The 27,072-nt window shown below is 32.5% G+C and overlaps 3 protein-coding genes across 3 annotated transcripts; all 3 read right to left on the bottom strand.

The window, feature by feature from the left end:
* Nucleotides 1-296: 296 nt before the first annotated feature.
* LOC123206468 (probable N-acetyltransferase HLS1) lies at nucleotides 297-2,797 on the bottom strand. The gene is made up of 3 exons (XM_044623688.1): nucleotides 2,479-2,797; nucleotides 2,230-2,360; nucleotides 297-1,185 (listed from the first exon to the last, which is right to left on the bottom strand). The coding sequence occupies exons 1-3, from the start codon at nucleotides 2,701-2,703 to the stop codon at nucleotides 321-323; spliced, it is 1,221 nt and encodes a 406-aa protein (XP_044479623.1). The 5' UTR covers nucleotides 2,704-2,797; the 3' UTR covers nucleotides 297-320.
* An 8,825-nt stretch (nucleotides 2,798-11,622) lies between these two features.
* On the bottom strand, nucleotides 11,623-19,392 carry LOC123206466 (photosynthetic NDH subunit of subcomplex B 1, chloroplastic-like). Its single transcript, XM_044623685.1, has 7 exons — nucleotides 18,870-19,392; nucleotides 18,556-18,706; nucleotides 18,219-18,409; nucleotides 17,866-18,123; nucleotides 17,677-17,782; nucleotides 17,458-17,543; nucleotides 11,623-11,910 (listed from the first exon to the last, which is right to left on the bottom strand). Exons 1-7 carry the CDS (start codon nucleotides 19,385-19,387, stop codon nucleotides 11,745-11,747), a joined length of 1,476 nt encoding a protein of 491 aa, XP_044479620.1. The 5' UTR covers nucleotides 19,388-19,392; the 3' UTR covers nucleotides 11,623-11,744.
* Nucleotides 19,393-22,065: 2,673 nt separating this feature from the next.
* On the bottom strand, nucleotides 22,066-23,943 carry LOC123206469 (probable WRKY transcription factor 40). The gene is made up of 4 exons (XM_044623689.1): nucleotides 23,569-23,943; nucleotides 23,152-23,484; nucleotides 22,925-23,041; nucleotides 22,066-22,733 (listed from the first exon to the last, which is right to left on the bottom strand). Exons 1-4 carry the CDS (start codon nucleotides 23,728-23,730, stop codon nucleotides 22,380-22,382), a joined length of 966 nt encoding a protein of 321 aa, XP_044479624.1. The 5' UTR covers nucleotides 23,731-23,943; the 3' UTR covers nucleotides 22,066-22,379.
* Nucleotides 23,944-27,072: the final 3,129 nt, after the last annotated feature.

Genomic DNA, 27,072 nt, shown 5'->3' with positions numbered 1-27,072 from the left:
AAAAACTAAAATTTTTTTTTTAGGTTAAATTTTGAAAAATTCACTTTTCTCCCTAGGGTTTGGAAAACAAATCAGGTCAACTAATCTAGTAAACGACAATGTTTTTGGAAAGCTCTTTCTCTTGATGAACAAATTATATATTAAAAGTATGTATATATAATATTACTCTTATTGAAAATAAAATTTTCTATTATATGCTTTAAACTTACAATTGGACATTCTTTGTACAAACTTCTAAATCTCTAACTTGTTTTTTCCAGCCTTTTCGTGAAGTTCATATTATAATTTGACAACAGTTGGTTTGAAAATTCTGTTAATTATCAAAAGTCACGTGGGTCAACAAAAATAACCGAGGAAGATGATCGTGATTTCATCCAATCAGACGGTGCACATCTTTCATCACTCTCCTCCATTTCATCTCTAAGTTTCTTGATGCACCACAGATCAGCCCAGGAGAATTTCCTCCAATGGGGAATGGCCTCTCTCACTGGGTCCCTCGGGCCTACTTCAGCCACCACGGCCGCACATTCGCCGTCGTCTCGGGCCATGTTATGAGCAAAAGCACACAAAGATTTCATCAGACCGGGCCCATTTTTGCCTTCCATATGGAGCCCATATAACAAATACAAGCCGAATTTCCTAAAAACATCCGGAAATGAAGGCAGCCTAAGCCATGGCATCCAAGCATCAAGCAATCTTGAACCCATACACCAAGCATATGCCAATGGCGACACCCCCTTCACCTGCAATTTGAACACTTCTTTAGTGTTCCACATGCTTAAAATCGCATAACTCGGCGGAAGAATGTCGGTTCTTGGGTTCCATTTCTGAAGAAACTTTTTGGGCACGGCCATGAAAGTGCCCAAATTATGTCTGCTAGACAAAATCAAGTCAACATCTTTAGGGAAAAACTCAGAATTTGCAAAAGCTTGACGATAAATTGATTCAGCAAGCCTATTGGGTAAACGAATAATAGATATATTCGAACTTATCGACTTATAATGAACGTGAACTGGTTGCACCAACATAGTTGGAATACGAAATTTGATGTATGAACATTTTTTGGTAAATAAATTGACTGAAGGCTCATTGGTACAATCTGTGGCCATATATGAAAATTCAGCACCGTTTTGTTTGCACCATTCTTCAAGTTTATGGACAAGTTTTGTGCCAATGTTGAGCCTCCTGCATAATATTTTGCCAAGTGTGAGATTGAGAATTAGAAAGTAGGTGTTTGATGAGACAAAAAATTTATTACAAGTTTGGACTGAGATGGATAGATGGTGACTAGTACAATGAAAATATCCATGAAATGAGCATATATGGTGATAAGAGAAAGAATTAAATAATTGTTGGTTACTTTATGAAGTGGGGTTTGATGAGTTTTGAGGAAAAGTAGGGAACATTTTAGAGGAGAGTAATATTATAAAAATTCTTGATCATTGTCACATCCATGGTGGGCTTTTTATTTAGAAAACGACATATCTAAATATAATAATTTAGAATTGAGATATTGATTGGAAAAATAATTAAGATAGAATGGACCAGCCAACAAAGAAGAAATAAACAAGAATAGAAGGGAGACATGGTGTCTAAGAAAGGTAAAATTTCATTTATTTTTTTATATTTAGGAAACCTTATTTGAGTTAAATTTTTTTTTGCACAGACTTAGTTAAATTAAATAAGTGAAATTTTAAATTTAATAAGTAAGTCTATAATTATAATATCAAATAAATTAAAATATTATTAGAAAAAAATTGAATTTTGGATGTCTTATATTTGGAGTCTCCTTTTTTTATTGAACAAATGTCCCGATGGGGGCAGGAAAGGTAAAGTGAGTGGAAACAAAATAAGTGTCAAGGAAAGTGTCTAGGCTAGCTGGCTTTGCTTCGTTCTTTCCATGATACGAGGAACAATCTGTTCTCTTTATTGTGGAATCTAATCGCTTTTTTTTTTTTTTCTTCTGGGGTGGTGGGATTTCAATTGGGATATAACCAAAACTAAAGTAAATACCAAAAAGAAAAAAAAAATTAATGCCAATGCATGCTCAATAATTTTCTTTGCAAAAGAGAAAACTGAAAAAGACACTTTGTTTCTTCTTCTTTCTCTTTCTGTCATGCATGGTAAAAAATGGATATATATATATATATATATATATATATATATATGTATATGTATATGAAGCACATTTATATTCTTTAACGGTTGAAGAAATTGATGAATTAAAACCTGTGAGATGGAGAGACTCTTAGTCCGAGAAGATAAGCCAGTTTTACAAAACCTGAAGCTCCTCTTGTCACTGTTTTTATGCAGCCTCTTATAACTCCCACAATTTCTTTCTCATCTCCATACTCAGCGACCTGTTAATTAAACAACACCAACCAACCTCATCATATAATTTAACTTCAACATATAAAGATTTCAATCGAAAATATTGACGGTAAAAATCTTTGGCAATAGTAGTGAGTATATATTTACCAAGACGATGTGGGAAGGGAAGTGGCGAACTCGACAAACGGGATCACCCATAAGGTCAGTGACAAGAGTCGGCTTGCCTCTCTGACCGATTTCACAGCGTCTCTCGATCTCCTCAACCGCCACCTTATCATTTTCCTCATCATACTCTCTCACAACCACCGAACACTCCTTCACTTCACCGCCCACTTCCGGTGAAATCTCAACAGAAGCAACCTCGATCGACATGGTAGGATATTATATAAAAAGCGAAGACGAAAAGGATCAAGATTATAGTTTGTGTAATGGTAGAACTAGAGTGAGTAATGAAATTTTTGGAGCTTGTGGTTTCCTGGTTTCAACTATGGGACATACTTGTGTATATATATAGGCGGTGGAAAAGTTGATTCATGTGGCATCTTGAGCAGTTGAGTGGACTGCTTATTCTTAGTCATAAAATGTGACAGTTTGTTGACAAGTAGCCACAAGATGTATATACTATTGTGAGGGGAAGATGATTTTATTAATGGATAAGATAATGGTTACAATTATTGCTTCTTCTTAAGCCTAGATTTTTATTATTATTATAATTGTTAATCTCCTTCATCATATGCTCATTCCATAATCAGAGATATGATTAATTATGATGATCATCAGTATATAATTATGGCATTATTATTATGCATAGTGGCTTTGGCGGCTTGATTCTATCATTATGTCACACTTTATTCTTGTTACTATTTAACTTTATTTCTAGCTTTCTTCATTTCTTTGAATATTCTTCTTAATTACATGTAAAAACTTACTTATTCAACCCTGTAATTAATTTGACCAAACTGATTTGGAGAAAAAATTAGCTGCAAAGTAAGGTTGGATTTGAGCCGAATTGAGTTCGAAAGGTAAAACTCATTTTCAACTTGTTTCAAGTAGGCTCAATTCATTTTTGACTTGAGCTCGATAAGTTTAGAGAAATACCAGTTTATATTCAGCTCGCTTCGCAATTTAAAAGTTTGTGGTTTACTCACATCTAGTTTGGGTTTGTGTTGATGAATTAGATTTGACTCGTATCTGCATGAGATGTTTGACTCAACTCTCTTAAATGAGGTCGTTCTTTTTATTTTTTATTTTTTATGATGCAAGTCATGTTTTGCTCATAAGTTAGGCATGACCTCAATCTAGATTCGTTTTTTCTATTACTCCCCAACTCATATTAACATTCGTATTTGTTTATCTCATATTTATATTTAGGCTTATTTTGGGTTCGAATAAGTTTACTTCAAATTTTACCCTACTCTAAACTAGATAATGTCTTGAAATTTTTTTATTATTTAATTAACAATTTGAGTCTAATCTTTAATTAAGGTTGATAAGAAAATAGAAATCAAATATGTTTCTGTTTCCATATAATAATATTTTCCTTTAACCAATCATTGGTGGAGGTGGTAAGAACCATGCCTATCACCACGTTTTGGTAAGCATGTGGATGATCTTATGGCACTCATCATCGCCATCATCATAAAAAAAAAATCTTCAATAATAATGTATGTGTCAAATGAGTTGAACTTATTGACAGAATAAAAAATTATATAATATATATTATTTTTAGTGACATAAATCCTTATCATATATATGTGTGAAATATGGATAACATAATTTTATATCAATAATACTATGTATATAATTTTATATATAAATAATAATGTGTCATCATATGATTGGATGCTATCTTATCTTTAATTTTTAATTATCTAATTATATAATAATATATCATTATTTATTTATAAAATTATGTATATAGTTCTGCTCATTTTATGTTTCTATTACAAAGTTTAGGTGATAATATAATGTTTTTACCACCAAACATAAGTGATTAAATAACTTAATTGAAATCTCTATATAAATGTCTATAATTAAAAAAAAAAAAAAACACATAATTTTATTAAATATAATTGATTAATACGATAGCACATAGATGAGAGTTTTTTAATGGCATGTGCAAGAGAAAAGAAGTAACCTACATTTAGATTCTAGTGAAGTGATGAATCTTGAGAATTTTTTTTTTTTTTAAGGTAAACCTGACCCAATTATAATGAAGCAACATTACTCAAAGGAACAATACCCATTTGGTAAAACTCTATCCAACCATATATATTTATTTGGCTACTTTGAATAGGTAGATTCATGTTATAAATGTCGCAACAAAATCTTGAATAAAAGGACTGGAGCACGAAATTGATGCGTGCAGAAATCTAAGAGTGGACAAAATTACAAAAAAAAAAAAAAATTGTGCATTATATGCGAGACAAATAATTAACACTTCATATGCATTGGGAATTGGGTGGGACATTGGTGCTACTGAAGAATCATTTCCACTCTATGTCAATTTAATTTTAATCGAGCTTTGGCTAAAATCAATTTTTTATCCGTTAAATAAGCAATCCATATTTTTCATTTAAAGAGAAATTTGCAGTAAAAGAGAAAAATAATTATTTTTATTTTTTAAAATTTTAAACAGATTAAAAATGAAAAAATTAGTTAGTCAGTACTGTAAGACATCGCAACCAAGGTACAGAGGAAGAAGTCTAAGAGGATACAGTCAATGACAGTGGTGTTGAGTGAGGGTTGGAGAAAATGAGGAGAAGGAAATGGTAGTATAAGGGTAGAAGAAGTAAGCGATAGTATAAGGGTTTTAGCCGCAACAAATGTAGAAGAGAGGCTTTAACCCTAACGAAAGAAAAATTGTTACATATATTAAAAGGTATTATTGTATAAGACTCAATAACAACTGATTCAATTAAATCTATTGAAACAAATCTGTGACATAAAAGATTATGACATATTAGTAATAGAGGTATGTAATTTATAAATACAGGTAGTTAAACTATTCTCTATACATAAGTTGTTCTGTCATTTCCTGTTAAATATTTGTTTAACTCTAGGTATATAAACGCAGAGTTATTCCAATTAATATTATTATTGATTAAATTTTATAAAGAGTTTGGGTGTTTTGTTCTACTAGAGTTTTTAAAACCTTTGTGTCTTCTTTGATCTTTGTTAGATCAGATAAAAAATCTTGTATTCTTTTTTAGTTTTTTCTATTTTAATTAATTTTTTTTTAGTTGTTTGTAAAGACTGAAAGGGTTTTGAACTGTAAGTTATAATATTCTCATATATTTTAGTAAATTCGACTAAAAGATTTTATATCTTGGATGTAGATTTTCTTTTATGAAATTTGAACAAGTAAATTGATTTGCGCCTTTTATCCTACTTAATTTCTTACATGTTCTTTCATTGTAATATGGAAATGAATCCGAAAACCTACAACAAAGCAATTTAGCACCTTATGTGAGCAGCGATATTCTTTAAAAAAGTATTCTAAATTATGGGTAATTGCACAAAAAAATAAACCTAAAGTGGACATCCCATGAAAAATTTTCTAGTTATATTTGTTGTTTTAGCAAGGTCCACTATGCTACCATTCTTGCATTATTCCGTGAATTCTATCTTTAGAAGAGTCGAGATTCTAGCTAAAATTGTTAGATTGAGAGATAAATGAATGCATATTTGTATTTTATTATTCTCTTTATATAACATTTAACATTGTATACATATATCATTATATCTGAAAAACATAAATTTATACATACATACTAAGATAACAGTTTGTGATTGAATGATACAATTGTTTACTTTTTTTTAAATAAACCTCAAAATCACTTAATCAGATATTGTCACATTAGTCTGTATAAATAAGTTTATACTATTTGTTTGTACACGTAATATTACTCAATATAAATTATTACTCAATTCATAATGTTTACATTTTTTATACTAGGGTTATAAGAATAAATAATGTTACCTCTTAGCCAAGGTATATCTTTCTTTTTCTTCTTCAAATAAATGCCCTTGGGTATTATCAAGGTTGCAAAGAAGAAAGTAGCTACTAGTTAGGGATATAAAATTATACCCACCTAGAAACACAAATTTGATTGGGAGATACAAATCCTGTTGATGCTTATTCTTTAAAATGTTTTGACTGGTCTAAAAACATTGTTCCTTAAGAATCAACCAATGAAGGAATGTTTGATGTTGCCAATAAATTAAAAATATAAGAAATTTAAGCATATTCTTGTTCACCATGCACCACTGTTGTGGGTAAAAATATTTCACTATAAATCTCAACACAAAATTTGATTCCATTACACTATTCTGTCAATCTCACTTTTAAGATTTCTCCTATACATGTATATATACTCCTCTGAAACACAATCTCTAAAGTTAATCCCTATAGCATCTACCAAGATCTTCAATGGATTATTTTTAAGTTTAAGTTTGTGGATGTAACATTTTGTCAACTACCCTTTTGAAGTTGTTTCTCTCCAATGCCTAATTTTCTTTATTTTGACTCGTATCCTAGCTAGATATATGGCTGAAAATCATTCCTTGAGTACCAAGATTTTGCAGGAAATTTTGAGTTAAATCTGACTCAAAGAGACTAATGTCATTTTGCATTAATTAGTTTTCAAGAAGTACCATAAACAGTCTAAAGTTTCATATATGCCAACGAAGGATAAATTGCTAAGGTTGGTTAAACAAAATATAGAAATAATAAAATTATATGTACTTATGATGGGTATCAAATTGGATATTAATAATAATGTGTCACTATGTGATTGAATAATTTTATATTAAGGATAAAATAACACTCAATTATATAGTGACATCGTATTATTACTATCCAAATTGATATTTATTATATGTACATATAATATTAGTCAATATAAAAATCAAAACTAGTGATTTGCATTTGTTTTGAATATGTTCACAATTAAGAAGAAATAAATTGAAATGTATATAAAAGAGTAGTGTTATATACACCCAATTTTGAAATGATGTATCATCATATAATTTGATGTTATTTTATCCGTAATTTAAAATCACTCAATCACAAAATGACATATAATCTCAATGTCTAATTAAATACATAAAATTGAGTGTACATAGTTTTATTGATATAATTCAAAAAAAATTTGAAAATTCTTGTTTTGAGTCTAAATTATTATTTATACATATGCTTTGCACATTTAACTAAGGTCTTTATAAGAGTTTAAACCAATTTTATACAAGACTTAAGGGCTTAATGGTTTTAATACCCCTTTTCAAATGTTGACATATATATCATATATTAATTAAAATAGCCACTTTTTTGTTTTTTATACATATATAATCATATTTTTTTCACTATACAAATATAACAATTTTTTAGTTAATTTTTTTTTTAAAAAAGAGAAGATTTTAAGATTTAGAGTAATCTTGTCATAGTCGGATAGGTTAATCGACTAGTCAAATATATTATTTTATATTTTACCTGAGTAAATAAAAAATTTAAGAATATTTTAGATATTTTATATTTTAAATTATATAAATATAATAGATAAAAAAGTAACTGCAATATATATAGGAAAAAAAAGGTTATTTTAATTAATATTTCCATTTATATTGTGAATATTGAGAATATCAATACAATTTATAATGGTATCTTTCAAACCCCTTTTATAAATGAATTAAAACGATACCAAATGCATTAAGAATCATCTTTTAAATTGCAAATGAAGGAAGTGCGAAGATAACTTCCACCTACAAAAGCCTGAGCATAAATTAATTAATTATGTAATTAGCCTTTTGATTATAATAGTGAAAGATGAAAGGCACAAAGGGGGTGCATATTGCAAGGTTTGCAAATTGCAGCCAATCTTAAAAGCAAACTTTGCATAATAGAGGTAGACATAGACCTTTTCAATGTCTTTGTTTGTGTTAAATTTCTTAGTATAATTACATTAATTAATTAATTAATTACAAGTTGGTGGCAAAGCAATTAAAAATCTATACAAAAATAAAATAAATTTAGTGGAAAAGTAGCTAGCTTTTTTCTTGGCACTTGGCACCATATGGGTGTTGGTGGTCCATAAACTAGAAAACAGGTGGTCCCTTTGAATTGCTTATGAATTACCTTATATTAACATCATTAGTTAAAGAGTGAATGCCCTTTTAAGAACTATATTATTAATTTTCTTGGGTCCAAAAGCAAGTCTTTTTATAAAATAAATTATTAATAAATGGCATTTAATTTTAGTGGATCCAAAAATTATACATGGTTCTTAAATATTGACCTAGACTTAGCTTAATGTGCGTCAATACATGGGATTGGTTCATTTATATGTTAAAATTTAAAGTGGTTACCAGAGTATCAGATTAATTGATCATGTGATCTAAATAATGTGTTAGAACCTTTCAAAGAGAGGCCAAAATTGAAAGTTTTAAATATCCTTACGATGCTTTCAAATTAGAGCACATGCGACAAAAAATAAAATGTAAGAGATTCGATGATAGTGGGTAGTGAAAAGTGTTTATGCTGGAGTTAATATTCAATTATCGAATTTTAACTATTAAAACTTTGAAGTAGAAAAAAAATAAGGGAACATAAGTTAGAGTCTATCAATTCTTTATTAAAGAACCGAATTCTAAATATAAATGTTAGAACTGTATGACAATGACTTTAGTTTGTAATATATATTCAAATATAATAAAAGATTGTGTCGAGTTAAATCCCATCATGCCATAGATTGTATTGTACCATGCCCATGGCATGACAAGACCTAGGGCACAACCCATTGGGGCTGATCTCTGTGAGCCCTTAATAGACTGATTAACGTGTTTTTATAACTAATTCGTTACATATATATATATTTTATAGCCTATCCATAGGCCCATGCTCTAAGGTCCCTAGCACTACTTGCATAGCCTGTGGACCTAACTAGACCTACAATTTTACAAGTTGACTCTAGTTTTTTGACATGTCTATATATAGCATGTGATGTTATGAGTAGATTGGGTTGGGTTTGTTAGAAAAACCTTTTTGGGGGGCTTAAGAGATATTATTGCATCACATATTCACATAAAAATGGAAAGTGGAAGTTGTATAGGACCTCATTGTCCCTCTTTATGATGTATTATTCATTTTAGAGCAAAGTCTTCTTAAAAATAAATTTCACAACTAAAAGGCATCTAAAATACTAATTTAGTATGCCAATCAATTACAAGTACAATTGGTTACATTTAGATATCAAATTTGACTTTAACTAACACAATAAATTAAGAAGGCAAAGGCAATTAATTTTCATACCTTCAAACTTTTAGAGTACCAAAATTTTCATAGCTTTTAAAAAGAGTACCAAATCAATCATATGTAAATATGTACCTTATGACACTTTACACACATCTTGGGGCTTCACCCAAGGACCCACTTTGTACATGTGGGTCCAAGTCGGGTCAGTTCAGGCCCAAATAGGCCTCATAAATCCTAAAAATAAAAATATGATAAATTAAAAATATATATATGAAAAGGAGTCCGAATTCTTCAGGAATTTGTCTTAATTTGTGGCTAATAATACCACATATATATCAATTAAATAAATAAATAATAGATAAGAGATCATGGGCCGTACAAGCCGAAAATGCATCCTCTAAAGGGCAGATTAATCAATTAATTTAATTTGTAGAATTCTCTTGAATCATTAAAAAGCAATGCCAGGAGATGGCTGGTAAGCCAAAACAAGCTTATATTTATTTAATTTGGATAATTTTTTTGGGCACATTAATTACCTTGAGTAGAGAATATAAATCATAGGCTAGAACAAATATTGTACAAAGCATCACTGCTTTTTATTTTTAGAATTATTCATGTATTAAATATGGGAAAAATTAATTACAATGATTAGAATTACAGAGGTTTATATGAAATTAATTAATTATCTCTACACGTATTGAAACCGAATTTAAAAATAGGTGACTTTGAGTAATTTTGTTATCATGAGATTAATTAAGTTTTTTTTTTTTAAATTTGTCGAGCATATATGATGTATACAATGAGGGCTTTTTTGATATTTTTTAATATGTGTACGCATGATTTTTTTTATATTTTCCAATAGGTGCGTTTATTGATACGTGTGATGTGATCAGATATTTTTGCTGATACTACTGTCAGGAAGCAAAGCACAATTGTTTGTGCCTTGAGGTGTTTTTTGTTAGGCCCAGAGATTATTTCCCATTCAAATTTTAATACAAAAATAAATATACATTTTTAAGATTTTGAAAACCTAATTATTTACTCATAATTCAGTTTATATTAAAAATTTCAGTTAAAATTAAGATAAAATTATTATTTATTAAAAAAATTTTAAAAGTTAACCCTCAAATCCCTACCCAAATCACTTTTTTCACTTTAAATTTAAAAATTTTATAATTTTTCTCTATCCAAAGTTTTTAAGTTTTAAAAAATAACTATTTTACCCTAAAATCCTTAGGTTTTCTTTCTCCTCTCTTCGGCTATGGGAACTATTTAAAAACGAGACCGAGAACCGACTGCCATCTCTGACAGCCGAAAAGACGTCTCTTCATTAACGTCTAAGAAGAGATGGAGACATCCGTTGTCCCTTGAGGTGTTTTTTGTTATGATCATTTTGGTGTCTCTGTTTTTATTAAACTAATCTATTTCCTTCTTGTGCTAAAATAGTGTCATAAAGGGTATATCAATTACTCGGTGAATCAAACACTTACTATGGTGTATTTCAGAAAGAAAATTGCATGGGTAACAGAGTTCCCTTTTGGGTACATAAAAGATCCTCAATATGTAGGGAGCATTTCAAGTCTTCTTGCATGTCTGTCTGGGATATTTGTTCATGATACATTTGGAAACGAAGGAAGACCCAGCCACTCGTGCGAAGCCTCTCTCATAATTAAAGAGTTGTAATAGACTGACTAGTCATATGAAAGAATCACATGTGCAAATAATTTGCCCAAAATTCTCTTCAGGCGCTTTTGCTTTAAGTAGGGTACTTTTTGATCTTTGATTGTTTGCTTTTGTTGACAATTTTCTGTGTGAGTAGGCAATTTGTAATTACATTGACTCATTCTTTATTCATGTTAACTTTAGAATCATTTTTTCTCCATATGATGCTTTTTTTAATTAGATTCACCATTTAGAAGAATGATTAACTGCTAGACTCCCATTTTTTCCCCTCTGTGATGCTATTCAAGCATGGTGTATGCTTGTTTTATATGCTTACTAACATTCTGCAAATAAGCTTATTTTTCATCTTTCAATGTAACTTCTATAGGTGAAAGCTTTTGTGCTGGTTCACTATCATACTTTCTTAATTTCAATATACAATTGAAAGTAAGCAGAAAGAAAACAAAATGATATGAAGTGAAAAAATAACAATTTTCTCTGTTCAGGTTAGAGCTAGAGATTCATTAAAAATTTCCATTGCATTTATCACATCCTGAACTTCAATGTCTGCTAATATTCCTGTCTTAGATGGAACAATAGTGCACTTCTTCTCTTCTGCATTGGGAATAAATAGTCTTCCCTTCAGCTCAGAACTAAACAATGCAATGCTGTAAAAGAATGGCAACAAAGAGATGAGTTATAATTCTCTCTTTAGGGTAAATGCATGGCTTCATCAAAGGGTAAATTTATTCATAATCAAATGTGGAAGATGGACAAAGACAAAGGGTAAATTTATTCATAATCAAATGTGGAAGATGGACAAAGACTCTTTCTATAGAGAAGCTTATGATAAATTTATGAAACATTGAGGGAGGCTTGTTAGACCTACAAGGAGGAGGAGATCAAATCCCAAGTACCAAGATTAAAGCCACAGTTGAAGCTCTGAAGATAAGGGATTGACTTGACTATTAGCCGTTACAAGAGATATTGATGCTGCTGTTAAGATTGCTTCATTTTAGGAATTCTAGGATATGGTAGACTTGGTTCAATTTGTTGAGAATAATTAGCATTGTTAGTTTCAATTGCTATTATAAATAGGTAGCTACTGCTCTGTTAAAAGGGCAGAGAATTAATAAGCATTGTAAGGGGTTTTGTCCACACCACAAGTTGGATAAATTTAGTGAAAATAAGTACATTCTTGTTTGATTCAGAACAAACAATCTTCGTTACATATCATAGCCAGAATAAGTTCTATCAACTTGGTATCAGAGCAGGTTGATCATGGCTACAAACAGAGATCGAATTGACCGTCTTGAGACCGAATTGCAAGAAATACGTGACCTGTTCAGAAACGCCACTTCAGAGAATGGGGAAACACGAGTTCGACTCACGGGAATGGAAGGAAAGCTGCAAGAAGTGTTAGAGTCAATCTCAAGCCTTCGAATTTCTGGAGAGAAGGCCATACCAGGACCAGCTGAACCTGGTTCCTCATCATGGAGAAATGAGCCAGAAGAAGGATTTCAGCCATCAAACCGCTTCATTAAGCTGGAATTCCCTAAGTTTGCAGGTGACAACCCAACTGAGTGGCTTAACCGTGTGGAGCAGTACTTTGAATTTCAGGAAACCAATGAAACTCGGAAGGTTCAGCTTGCAGCCTTTCATCTACAGGGGGAAGCTAACCAATGGTGGCAATGGCTTAAGCGAGTCCAACGTGACGAAGGGGTGAACATTACTTGGAGAATCTTTAAAAGAGAGGTTCTAGCTCGATTTGGTCCAACTGGATACGAGTGCTTTGATGAAGCTTTATCCCGCGTCAAGCAAACTGGAAGTTTACGAGACTATCAATGTGAATTCGAGAAGTTAGCAAACAGGGTCATGGGATGGCCACAAACAGCGTTAATTGGAACTTTTTTGGGCGGATTGAAAGACGAAATTGCAGACGAAGTTCGGATGGCCAGACCGCAATCACTTCGAGATGCAATCGGTATCGCTAGAATGAAAGATGAGCAAATCACCAGAAAACGCAGGCAAGGGAGATTCGATCTGGGGAAAAGCACAACTCAAAGATCAAATAACCAGACCACTACCAATCCCAACTTTTTATCCACCACGGTCACTCCCCGAAATGGGAACGGAACCAGTTTTAAAAGATTGTCTTGGGACGAGATGCAAAGGCGAAGAGAGAAGGGTCAATGTTTCAATTGCAATGAAAAGTTCACACCAGGACATAGATGCAGTGTACCGCCATTATTCATGATTGAAGGAGGTGACTTCGGAAACGAAGAAACCGAAAAAACTGCGATGGAATGGGAATCAGAAGAAAATGGTGACCTAGCCGAAATTACTCTTCATGCGTTCTCAGGATGGAAAGGCCCACGAACTCTGAAATTACAAGCCTTAATCGGAAACCAGCCTGTTACGGTGTTGGTTGACAGTGGCTCTAGTCACAATTTCGTAAGCGATAGGTTGGTTCAACTACTACATTTACCAGTCACTCCTACAGATGAATTTAAGGTGAAGATAGCTGATGGGGGGCACTTAGCATGCCAAGAAAAGCTGGACCAGGTGAAGTTACAAATACAAGGAAACATCATTACGGTAACTTTATTCGCAATTCCTCTGCAAGGGATGGATATTGTGTTAGGCGTACAATGGCTTAAGGAACTGGGTCCGGTTCTATGCGATTGGGATAAATTAGTAATGCAGTTTTATACAGAAGGGAAGATGAAGACACTGCATGGGATACAGGATCCAACCTCAACAGCAATTTCTATCCAAACTCTTGAAAAGGAGTTGAATAATGGTGGGACTCTTTTTACAGTAATCTTAGGAAACGCAGGAAATGATATTCAGACCTCTCCAGATAACTCTCCAGATATAAACCAGATATTATCCAATTATTACAAGATTTTTGAGGAGCCCAAATCATTACCACCAGCCAGGGACATCGACCACAGAATTCCATTGAAAGAAGGAGTTTCGGCTATAAATGTGAGACCTTACCGTTACGCATATTTTCAAAAAAATGAAATTGAACGACAAGTGACAGAAATGCTGCAAAATGGAATTATTAGGCCTAGCCAAAGTCCTTTTTCATCTCCGGTTTTACTGGTTAAAAAGAAGGACGGCACTTGGAGGTTTTGTACCGATTACAGAGCACTAAACGAGGCGACCATCAAAGATCGATTTCCGATTCCAACAGTGGATGACATGATCGATGAATTATATGGAGCTTACTATTTCACTAAATTGGACCTTAGAGCTGGATATCATCAGATTCGAGTTCACCCCGAGGATGTGCATAAAACAGCATTCAGGACCCACAATGGCCATTATGAATATCTAGTCATGCCATTCGGTTTGTGCAATGCCCCTTCAACATTCCAAGCCACGATGAATTCAATTTTTAAAGCCATATTACGCAAGTTCGTATTGGTTTTCTTTGATGACATCCTAATCTATAGTCAATCATGGGAGGATCACTTAAGTCATTTGCGCACAGTATTGGAAATTTTGAGCAAGGAACAATTTTTTTTAAAGTTGTCTAAATGTGCTTTCGGTCAAACTAAAATTGAATACTTGGGGCATTTTATTTCAAGAGAAGGAGTACAAGTTGATGACAGCAAAATCACAGCCATGAAGAGGTGGCCGAAACCGAAAAATGTAACTGAACTTCGAGGATTTCTGGGCTTAACAGGATATTACAGGAAATTTGTTCGAAACTATGGGACCATTGCCGCACCACTCACCCAATTATTAAAAAAGGGCCAATTTAATTGGAACGAAGAGGCAGAATCCGCGTTTCAGACTTTGAAAGAAGCCATGACAACCACACCTGTGCTGGCAATTCCCAATTTTCAGGAAACCTTTGTCATAGAAGCTGATGCATCTGATGCTGGTATAGGAGCAGTGTTGTCTCAAAAAGGGCGTCCTGTAGCTTACTTAAGCCGAGCCTTAGGACCTCAGAAAAAGGCTTGGCCCATTTATTCGAAGGAAATGTTGGCAATAATAGAGGCGGTAAAGAATTGGAGACCATATTTATTAGGAAGAAAATTCCAAATTCTGACAGATCAACAGAGCTTGCGATATTTCCTAAACCAGAGGGTGATCACGCCAGAACAACAGAAATGGGTTACCAAACTCCTGGGATATGAGTACGAAATAAAATATCGGCCTTGCAGAGAGAATAGTGCGGCAGATTCCTTGTCTAGGGAGGAGGAAGCAGCAATGTTGTGGGGAATTTCTACACCTGAATTTAAGATTTGGGATGAATTAAAAAGTGAATGTGTGAATAATTCGTGGGTCCAGCAAATCTTGTCAAAACAAGAAGGTGCAGCTGAAAAGGACCCTAATTTTGATTGGATAGATGGCTTGTTACGTTTTAAAGGAAGAGTTGTAGTGCCTCCAGATTCAAAATTGAAAGCATGTCTGCTACAAGAATTTCATGCGAACAAAACTAGTGGACATTCAGGAGTTCTACGCACTTTGAAAAGATTAATGCAAAGCTTTTTCTGGTTCGGCATGCGAAAAGATGTCAAAAATTTTGTAGCGTCTTGCGATGTCTGCCAACGTAACAAGGTAGAATCCAAAACACCTGCGGGACTGTTGCAACCTCTGCCGATACCATCTCAAGTATGGGAAGACATCTCAATGGATTTTATTGACGGACTTCCGAATTCTCATGGTAAAAGTGTGATATTCGTTGTGGTGGATAGGTTAACAAAGTACGCTCATTTTATCGCCATAAGCCATCCGTTTACTGCCAAAAGTATAGCTGAAGTGTTCGTGGATAGGGTGGCTCGATTACATGGAATCCCACGAAGTATTGTGAGTGATCGGGATGTTGTGTTTACAAGCAAATTTTGGCAAGAGTTCTTTAAATTACAAGGCACACAATTAAAGATGTCGTCAGCTTACCATCCAGAAACCGATGGACAAACTGAAGTAGTTAACCGAAGCCTTCAACAATACCTCCGTTGTATGACAAGTCAAAACCCGAAGCAGTGGAGTAGCCAATTACCATGGGCAGAATTTTGGTACAATACAACATTCAACAGTGCAATCGGCATCACTCCTTTTCAAGCTCTCTATGGCCGGCCACCCCCAAGTATGGTTCGACATCTACCAGGCAGTGCTACGGTAAATGAAGTTGATCAAGAACTGACAAATCGAGATGCGTTATTAAAATTGCTCAAACAAAACCTGGAAAAGGCACAAAATAGGATGAAACAGATGGCAGACCGACATCGACGAGATGAACAGTTTGAGGTCGGTGATCAAGTGTATTTAAAACTCCAGCACTTTCGCCAGAATTCTGTCTTCAGAAGGGCAAATCAAAAATTAGCAAGTAAATTTTTTGGCCCTTATCCCATTATCAAAAAAATCGGTGCTGTGGCTTATGAGCTAGCGCTTCCTGAAGGTTCTCGAATCCATCCGATTTTTCACATATCTTGTCTTAAAAAAAGGATTGGTGATAATTTAATTCCAATTAGTGCAGTACCACCAGCCTTGGATGATGGAAGTTTACAGGTCAGTCCCAAAGCAATTAAAATGAATCGGTGGGTCAAAGTGGGCAAACGAATACAGCCTGAAATTCTTGTTGAGTGGCAACATCTTCCTGCCGAGGAAGCAACGTGGGAGCCAGTGGATGTGTTCGAACAGCAATTTCCAGACTTTAATCATGAGGACATGATTGATCTTCCAGGGGCGGCAGATGTTAGACCTACAAGGAGGAGGAGATCAAATCCCAAGTACCAAGATTAAAGCCACAGTTGAAGCTCTGAAGATAAGGGATTGACTTGACTATTAGCCGTTACAAGAGATATTGATGCTGCTGTTAAGATTGCTTCATTTTAGGAATTCTAGGATATGGTAGACTTGGTTCAATTTGTTGAGAATAATTAGCATTGTTAGTTTCAATTGCTATTATAAATAGGTAGCTACTGCTCTGTTAAAAGGGCAGAGAATTAATAAGCATTGTAAGGGGTTTTGTCCACACCACAAGTTGGATAAATTTAGTGAAAATAAGTACATTCTTGTTTGATCCAGAACAAACAATCTTCGTTACATATCATAGCCAGAATAAGTTCTATCAAGGCTTCTGATGATTTCTGGCAATTCTGAAAAAATCACAGGGACATGCTACCGAATTCGAAATCAATCAAGTCTAATTTATCAAATAGTATAAAGAAAACACAGAAGAACTGGGAACCAACCTTGGCTTTCCACGTGCATTCGCGAGTTGAAGAGCTGCTGTATTTGTAGCTATCACACCAGCTGAATCATTGATGAGAGCAGCCAGCTGAGGAAAATGAGTGTGTTAACATTAGAATTCTATGGCATCATTTTGTTCACATTTGGATTTTTTCTGTTTTCCTTTCACTTTGAAAAGATTATTGTCACACATCAAAAAGAGTCCAAGATCACAAACACACCTGTCCAGGGGTGGTGATGAACACAATATTCGTATCCTCATCAACAATTTCCTCTACATTTTCCCTTTCTTTCTCATGTGGAATCACAAAAAGTGGTGTAACTCTCCTGTTTCATGTTACATCAGAATTTCAAATTCCCTTTCATTGATTGGAATAGTTCCTTCGGGGAAAAGAAAATCAATTGTGTACCTTGTTCCCTCAGCTATTTCAGCCCATTTTTGTAGTTGGAGCAAGCTATCAGTATCTCCTCTAGACTGCATTGAGGCCTTTGAATCTGATTCTATCCCATGAATCACAACATATTTTCCTTTCTCCACACCTGCATTCTTATACTTCCCTGCTACAGCCTCCTTCAGTCTCCTTGAAAGCAAAACTCTCAGTGGGGGCACCGGTGTCCTTGGCACGCTGCGGAATGGTCTCCCTAACCAATCAACCATCTGCTGGTACCTAAATCAAGCCACCGAATTCAGAAACTAAAATCTTTTAATAGAATATCAAAGTCATGCAATGCTTTCTTTTGTCAATTGTATTGCAGAACTCACATGTTGTAGCCCCCTTCTGAAAGATTCATGCTCTCAGCAGTAAATGTTTGGGACAGAAGCAAGCCTGCTCCAGCTGCATTTACATTTGGGTATATATAGCTAACTCTATCCCGAGCGGTCGACATAAACAAGAAAGCTGCATGGCCAAGCCCCGCCAATTTTGTCGATAAGATCATGTCGTAGTACCTATTCTGCAAATGTGCATAACAATTCAACCCAAAATTGATCGCCTCTGTAAGTTGTAATATGCGCATTGTGAAGAGATTCTAGTTGCTAGTTTGAGATCTCATTGTAATAAAATGATATTTGATTCCCTTTACAATACAATTATGCACACCTTAATTGCTCCGATCATGTTAGTGTACTCATCTGGTTCAGGCCAATCATCATCAGGATCATAAACATCAGCCCACCTCACATTCTTGTTCATCTCATAAGTTTGTTTCCCTCTGGCTGTTGTTATCACATCCACCTGAACTCCAGGATACCTTGTAAAATTAACCAAACACACAGTAATTAATTGACATTAAGATAGTTATATAAATAATGTGACACCCCGGCAGCTGTTATATTTGTGTGATGAAATTATGAGTTGAAATTAAGGGAGGATGCTCTCTAGGTCCCACTATAGAGGAAGCAATTTTTATTTACCTGTCCTTGAGCAATTGAATAACAGGAAAGAATAGCAAGTTTTCATAGACACCACCAGAGACAACACAGCAACATCTTCTAACATCGCCTCTGATTTTGAGAGGCAAAGAAGCAAGTTCAACAGTGTATCCCATTGGGAACTTCAAGAAGCCATAAGGGTTGTCAGGATTATCAGGTAGTCTAGGATCTTCCTCTTGCTTGCCATCTGCAAACAATGAGCCATACTCCATGTCAGGGTCCTCTCCATCATCAAAAAGGTCAAACCAAGGGTTTTTCTTGTTTGCTTGAGTGATATGAATAGGGAGAGAAGATGGTGATCTTTTGGAAAGGTGGCCTGGCTGAGTAAAGAATAAAGGTTTGGTGAAATGAGCTGATGGAAGTGAAAATGGGGATGAGAGAAATGGAAAAGTAGTAGTTTTAGGTAGTAATGAAGTTGGTGATGCCATTGGTATTGAGTTTGAGCTTGTTCTTGAAGCATACTTTAGTTGAATTTGTGCTGGATTTGTGGATGTTATCATGGTATCATGATTATGTGTGTGTGGAAGGAGGTTGGATAAGTGGGCCCTTCTATTCTCATTCTCATGCACTTTCTTTTTATCCCTTCTCATTTCCTTTCCTCAACTGTTCTCAAAACACATAAATATTGTTTGCTTGCAAGAGGTTTAAAAGAAAATGAGAAACATAAATGAGAAGAAGTTGCCTATTAAAAATACATATTCTTGGAATCACTCCCTAAAATATAAACACATTTGGAGTCACATTATTAATACATTGATATATATTTGTGCTTCAAATTAAAAGATTGATTTTCTAACTGACTAAAACTATGTATACACATTTTTTAGTGTATAATTAAATATATAAATGATGTGTCATTATATAATTGGGTGATTTTAAATTAAGAATAAAATAACACTCAATCACATAATGACATATCATCTGTGTATTTAATTATATACTCAAAAGTGCACATAACATTGCTCTTTCCAACTATATATTTCAATTTTCTGTGAAACCTGTCTTCTTCATAAGAATAAGTTTATTATAAAAATCAATTGGTTGATTTTAAAAATGATATTAAAACTCATGGTTTCTGCAAGAACCTGCAAGTTTCATTTAGGCTTATTGTTTTGGCTATGTCTGTTGGATGAATCTCTTTGACATGGATGTGTTTATTGGGTGATCCAAATTGGAATGGATGCAAGTATGGACAGTGTAAACCCTAAATGACGCCTATTGTTTCCTACCAAAACATGGATTCTACAAGAAAGCAAACTTTATTTAGGGTTTATATTAGATACACTGACTAGTTTGCTTAAATGTGAAATGAATCTTGCCTAAACACCTAATTAAAGCCAACATGGATTTGCTGTTTATTTGAGTTTAGGGTTTACTTTTCCTAGCTTATTTCTCTTTCTAGGTTGTGTAGAGAATGTCTAATGTGATACATGATTTGAGGAAAGTAGAGAATTCAAGATTGTACATAATGTCATAAAAAGGTAATATCAACTAGTGATATGGGAATGACTAACAAAGAAGGGGTTGTATATAAAGTCTAATGTAAACACTTTTAGACTTCATTAGTAACAAAAACCATTTAGAAGAGGGTTAATAACATAGATTATCAAGATAAATTTTCTTTGGGTACAATGGATGGTTCAAATTGAAATTTTTTATATCTAAATCTTCTAATCATGCATATTAAACTAATAAAAACTTAAGTTATTATTCGAGGATAATATAAAATATTCAAATCCTGGCAAAAAAAACATAAGCTTATATTAGTTAATATGCATGATTAGCTAGAAGGCTTGGTTGTGTGAAGTTTCAACTTGAATTGCCCATTATATCCAAAACACATTTATATTAAAATATATATTATGATCATTTTTCTCAATGGTCTTGTTAATATCAAAAATTCAAAGGTGTTTAAAAAATACACGTGGATAAAATATATTTATCTTATTAATATAATTGTCAGATCTACATATTCAACAATATGTGGCCCCTCATTTTACGTCTACCATCCACATACTTAGTATAATCTCTTTTAACAAACTTTCTTATTTCATTAATTCTTGACTCTTTTTTTTACAAATCACATGAGATTCCACCTAAAACCTAAACCTTATTGACAATGTGTTTCCGACAAGATATCGAAAAAATATAGTTTGAATCTTATGTTTGAATCTAATCTAAAGTCAATAAACAAATTTGACTAAATTCTAAAAACTATGTACGCAAACCAAGCATCCTCAAACTACCTAGTCTAAACAACCAACTAGACAAATATCTTGACAAAACAAATAAATGATGAGTAGAAGAATAATACCCAACTTAGATGAGAAAACATGTCAATGTAGAGATAATGAATGAAAATGGATTATGTAGGGGCTTGTTTAGATTCAATGGGTTTTTTTATTTGTGTGAAAGAGTGAATATAGATAGTGCCAAGGGACTAGAAAAAATGTAAAATGTACTAATTTTAATTTATGACTTTCAGTAGTGCTATTAAATATAATTTCTCATATTAATGTCAAAAGAGTGGAGAATAATATTTTATAGAATTATATTTTTTTTATAATTTAAATACAATATTATAAAACAAATAAATAAATAAAGCTGTATTTGTTTTTTTTTTTTTAATTTAAGGTTTTGGGTGATGTCTTGTGAGAGAAATTATTTGAGTCTATAATTTTATTAAACTTTGAATGTGCATTAATTTATTAGTGCATTCTTTTCCTCTCTCCTTCCTCAAGTCTTCTCAAACCATTCGATTATATCTTTTCTCATATCTATTTTCTTCTATAAAAATAATAATAATAATAATAATCAATTGGTTGATTTTAAAAAGATTAAAAGACAATTTTATTTTTATCTCCGATAAAAACTTGACGAGAGAAAGGGAACAGATATGGTGAGAAAGAGACTATTAATGGGAGAAGTAGATGATTTTGGAAAGTCAATTAACAACTAAAAAGGAGATGAACATCAAAGAAGAGAAAAAAAAACTTTTAAAAAATGATTACTTTTTAAATTTTAAATTAAAATAAATTATTAGATTTTTAAATTAAAAAATATAATAAAATTTTAATTTTTTAAATATTTTTAACTAAATAATATTTTTATCCTTAATTTTAATAATAAATTTTTAAAATTTTATAAATGATATTGCCAGAATTCGCTAAACCTTGAGTGAAGATAAATCTTATAGCCTTTTATAAATGATATGGAAGTTTTAGTAAAATCTAATATTTTTAAGCCCAACTACATGTTTCAGTTTGGGCTAACTTGTCTACTCATGTAGAGGGACAGTTGAATATTATTTATATTCAAATCTATATTCACCTCTCAATTGAACATCAAAAATTACTATTGGACTTTTCGTTTTTCTCTGCAATGTTTCTATTTACAAATTGCTCAGTATTTTCTGCGTCAACATTCTAACAATTAACTCTGAAATGCATAAACTTCAACTCTTCTTCTACTCTGACTTAATTGTAATTAACTTCACCACTTGTCCGCTGAATTATGCTGAAACATTCTTCCTGAAATTGCAGCAGCCAGAGCCGTTGTGAAATTCGGATCTTTTGTCAACGTAGACGCCATCTGCTCCACCAAAAACTTCTTCATTTCCGGTGCTTCAATTCTCGGCTTCACCACTCTGTCATTACCGCTTGACTTTGATTTTGCCAGATCGAACGAGATGGGGGAGCCATGGGGCGCCGACTTGGGCACTGAGCCCACCATGGTTCCGCCCCGGCTCGGCCCTGATGTTGAGTCTATTAGTGAAGGGTACGGATGGTTGTGCTCACCTTCATAAGTTGCAACCAATACAGATTGATCCTCAACACTTCTCTGAACCTGAACAAATTTACCAAATATCATTCAATAATCAAACTACGCAGCCCACACACAAATAGGTATATTATTATGTGACTGAATATTACTTTTTTTTCTTAATTCAAAATCAGTTAATTACATATACATTTGGGTACAGATTGTTTTATAGTTATAATAATGAAACAGGCTTAAGATTTCAGCTAGATAAGGACCTTCTTTTTGACAGGGCAGCTTGGAGCAAAAGAGCATTTGAAGTAAGCTCTGGGAGAGGGGTTATCTCTTGTGACTTTTTGGCCATATTTTCTCCATTGATATCCATCTTTCACTACCTGTAACACATTCAAACTTCGATGATCAATCACATGAACCAACATTTGAATCTAATTTTGCGATAATTGATCAATATTTTATGCAAACTATGAATGGTTTTTGGGCTTACAAGTCCAGTATCGGAGGCCTCAGTCCTGTAATGGACTCTAGAAATCTTTGGCTTGATGGTTTCTTCTCTTGGTTTCTTGCAGGATTCTTCTTCAGTTGAGCTGCTTTCAGAGTTTCCAATGTTTCCATTATTGTTGTTGTTGTTGTTGTTGTTGTTACTGCTTTCCGATTTTCTTTTCTTTGAAGAACTAATCTCTTTCTCAGGATTTTTGCTCATATAATCCACCAATTGGCTCCGCAAAGCATTGTAGTTCTCACACATCACTGTTAACATTTCAGTCAACTTCTTGTTTTCTTCACTCAATCGGTTCAATTCCTCCACTAAAGCTAGACTCTGCAAATTAAAACACAACAAGATTAGCTTTATAATCAACACCAAAACTCTCCATTTTAAGAGATTTATACATATTGAACTTACCTCTTCTTTCACAGAAACCCTTGTTCCAAGCCCAGAAACATTGCTTGGCAACTCTTTCTTCTTTGGCGAGGGCGGCGGCTGTAAGTGAAGCTCATCGTTGAATAATTTCAGAGGCTTAGAATTAAGATCCAACGAGGTATTAACCCATGAAAAAGACTCCATAACCTTTCTCTTTCTCAAATTAAAACACTTGTTAAGATTCCCCTTGCGAAAATAAGATAAATAGAGCTAAAAGATAGATAGAGTTGCAGGGAGGAAACAAGGAGGAAGTGGAGATAGAGAGAGAGGGGTACGGGTTGAAGATAAGATAAATATACTAGCAAGGAGCTGCCAATGGCATGTGCTGGAATTGAAGGTTAGATATAGAAAAATATTATAAAAGAATGGGAAATGAGCACGAGTATTTATATAGTATTAGCTAGAGGAAAGTGGGTGATATGTCGGTTACTTTGGTTTGAAAATCCTTGCCAATTTGTCAAAGTCAAGCACGACAAAAAATAAAAAGAGTTAAGAAAGATGGGCCAGTTCCACTTGGTGAAGGATGATGAGTGAATTTCTTAATCAACTAAAAAAGTTAAAAACTTTTGGAAGGGAGAAAGGAATGGAAGTTCAACGTGACCAGCTGCTTCTTCGTCCATATATTAATTTATTTCTTTATTTGAATAAATAAATGTAAGGATTACTTTTCGCCCACGTTTCATTTGAAGCATTTTCCACGTTACATCTTTCACCGTTATTTTGTCCAAAGGGATTTTTTTTTTTTTCTACAAGCAGATTTTAAATGTTGGTTTTTTTTATACATGGGTATATATTTTTTATAGATTACAATTCGTTCCAAAAAATTGGACCTTCAATCTACTTTTACTAGAATAAGGAATGCATTCTTTGATAAAAATAAAGACAGAGATGAAGATTTCTAAAAATTTTCATAATTGAAAACGAGAATAAAAACAAAGATTAATATATATTTAACTCGTTCTCTCTTTGGCATGCCCCTTGTCTGGTTTATTCTTTTTTTTTTATATACTATTTAAACCCTTATATATTGAATTATCTAAATTTTGAATTTTTACATACATGACATGATATCCAATACATATTCTATTATTTTTTTAGTAGGGATGAGAAAGAAAACGTATGAAAAATTTTCCCAATGAGAATAGAGAGAGAAAAGAGAGAAAAAATTTTTAAGTTGAAAGGAGATATAGATTCCTTATTATCCCCGTATTGGGGATGGGGACACAAAAAAGTTTTGCTTGCGAGGATTGTCATCTCTAATGCTTTATAGTTTGTATTATTAATAGTGTCCTTTGTAGACTTCCCACTTTTCTAATGAATTATATAGACTCGTGACTATTGTTGAGATTATTACTTTAAAATTCAGAATTAAATACTGAAAAATTATTTTAAACAAGAAAGTTATTTATCAGTATTTTTTTATGAAAAATATTGGTCTTTACAAAAAGAAAAACAAACTTGAAATGTAGTCATAATACAATATCATATAAAAAAGAAATTGAAAACATTTTAAATGAAGTGTTCAAATTGAATCTTGCTATTCAATGATGTAAATTTATTGACTAATATTTCTTTTAAAGTGATTTCAAAAGTTAATAAAACTGATAAAACATTAAAATTTTTAAGATAAAAATCTAAAGTTGAGTTCTTATTATATTTGTAAAATTTTGATTTATCTAATATAATAATTATGGATTTAATTATTATATCTAAAGTCTCCAATTATAAAAAATATATATTTTTTTTTTAATTTAATTGTATGATTATACTATTTTAATACACTTGTAGGTAGTGTAGATGTAAAGTGTATTTATATCCCAATTGAAATTGTGTTCAAATGGATATGATAAATAGTCAACATGAATTGGTGTGACTTTAGGAAGAGGTGACAGGAACAAGCCATCCTTAGGTGTGAAACACATCCACAGCCGCATTCGCGTTGGAGAGCACTAAATTTTTTTTGTCCTCTTTGACAATATATAAAACAAGCACTTTAATATAATATAAAAAATAATAATTTAATTTGACAGTAATTAATTCAAGTATGATAAAAAAAAAAAAAAAGTCTTAAAAGTTATTTTTTCATTCTCAGTTATCAATAAAATTATGGGATATTTTTTTATGATATAAATATATAAATAATATATTATTTATATATTTAAATTGTATACTAAAAATTTATACACATAACATTAAATAAATTGCATTAACCCTTTTTTACTGTCATTTCAATCAAGTCTTAAGATAAGATATATGTTGAGTTACCCTTTCTTTTATGCGTTTTTTTTTTTAAGAAGTAATACAAGCAATTGGCTTTGAAGAATAAGTAATTATATAGTATTTTCTTCTTAAATCAATTGCTTGTTTTTCTTCTTAAAAAAAGAAAAAAAATTACTTTGATAAGTCTCTCTTTTGACGGAAATATGATTGTGGTGTTGTCTTGCTTATATCAACAATATCTTGTTTATGATAGAAGTTAACATCTTCTTGGATAACTATTATAAGAGCGTGCGTTATATTATAAAATCTGGATAAATCTCTTTTTTGATAGAATTGTAAATACAGTTTTATCTTAAAGAGAATTTTCTATTTCACAAGCTAAAGATTCAAAGTTGTCTTATCGCTAGTCATCTATCAGATGTCTAAGCTTCGGATGGAATTCCACTAAGCTACAAAAAATGTTATCACATTTTTGAAAAACTTTATGACCATACAACAAAACCAAATAGAAAAATTACCCTTGTAACATTTTATAGTTCATGGAGGGTAGGAATTTATCATTTTAAACCAGGCTAAAGGACTTATTCCCACCCAAAGTTTATTGCACTCCCAAATTAGCACCTCTTAACTATTGAAAACTAAAACACATTTTCGTGAACAGTTAAAATTAATAGCACTAGTTAAGTTTTAAGAGTAAAATCATCATTTAATATTAAAAATAATAAAATTTTATCCATTTCTCCTAGATTTATAAAACTAACAATTTTTTTTTCTTTTCTCCCTTCTCTTTTTCTGTTGTCATTGTCTATCAATTCTCTCTCCCTCCCTTTTTTCCCCTTTTTTGATGTCTTCTCCTCATTTGTATCACCAGACGAAGATCTCCGATGACAAATCATCACTTCTTCTAGTGATAAAAATGAGGAGAAAGCGTCGAAAAAGCGAAAAAAAGGGAGGGTGAGAGAACCTACCGGTGATGGCAACAAAAAAAAGAAAGAGAAAAGAAAAAGCTCTAAGAGGAAAATATAATATTTTAAAGTTTAATACAAAAAAAAAATTATTAATTTTTTAAACTTAAAAAAGAAATAAATAATATTAATTAGTTATGTTAGTTTTAATTATTCGTATATGAATGTTTAAGTTTTTAATATTTAACAAATATTAATTTGAAAATACAACAAACTTTGAGTACAAATAAGTCCTTTGGCCTTTAAACAATAATAACTTATTGTTTTGGTATATGGGTGCTCTTCCTCCCAAATATTCCCA

This window comes from Mangifera indica, unplaced genomic scaffold (assembly GCF_011075055.1).
Source record: "Mangifera indica cultivar Alphonso unplaced genomic scaffold, CATAS_Mindica_2.1 Un_0037, whole genome shotgun sequence".
Classification (NCBI taxonomy): Eukaryota; Viridiplantae; Streptophyta; class Magnoliopsida; order Sapindales; family Anacardiaceae; genus Mangifera; species Mangifera indica.
Note: the sequence above shows the minus strand (reverse complement) of the source record. Positions and strands in the feature narration are given on the sequence as shown.

Excerpts from the sequence above, each read along its gene's own strand:
- LOC123206468 (XM_044623688.1), bottom strand. The coding sequence starts at position 2,703 with ATGTCGATCGAGGTTGCTTCTGTTGAGATTTCACCGGAAGTGGGCGGT. Across the intron at positions 2,361-2,478 it reads TCCCTTCCCACATCGTCTTG|GTCGCTGAGTATGGAGATGA; the intron begins GTAAATATATAC and ends TTTAATTAACAG. Across the intron at positions 1,186-2,229 it reads AGAGTCTCTCCATCTCACAG|GAGGCTCAACATTGGCACAA; the intron begins GTTTTAATTCAT and ends AATATTATGCAG.
- LOC123206466 (XM_044623685.1), bottom strand. The coding sequence starts at position 19,387 with ATGATAACATCCACAAATCCAGCACAAATTCAACTAAAGTATGCTTCA. Across the intron at positions 18,707-18,869 it reads ATTCAATTGCTCAAGGACAG|GTATCCTGGAGTTCAGGTGG; the intron begins GTAAATAAAAAT and ends TAATTTTACAAG. Across the intron at positions 18,410-18,555 it reads ACATGATCGGAGCAATTAAG|AATAGGTACTACGACATGAT; the intron begins GTGTGCATAATT and ends GCACATTTGCAG.
- LOC123206469 (XM_044623689.1), bottom strand. The coding sequence starts at position 23,730 with ATGGAGTCTTTTTCATGGGTTAATACCTCGTTGGATCTTAATTCTAAG. Across the intron at positions 23,042-23,151 it reads AGGCCTCCGATACTGGACTT|GTAGTGAAAGATGGATATCA; the intron begins GTAAGCCCAAAA and ends AATGTGTTACAG. Across the intron at positions 22,734-22,924 it reads GCTGCCCTGTCAAAAAGAAG|GTTCAGAGAAGTGTTGAGGA; the intron begins GTCCTTATCTAG and ends AAATTTGTTCAG.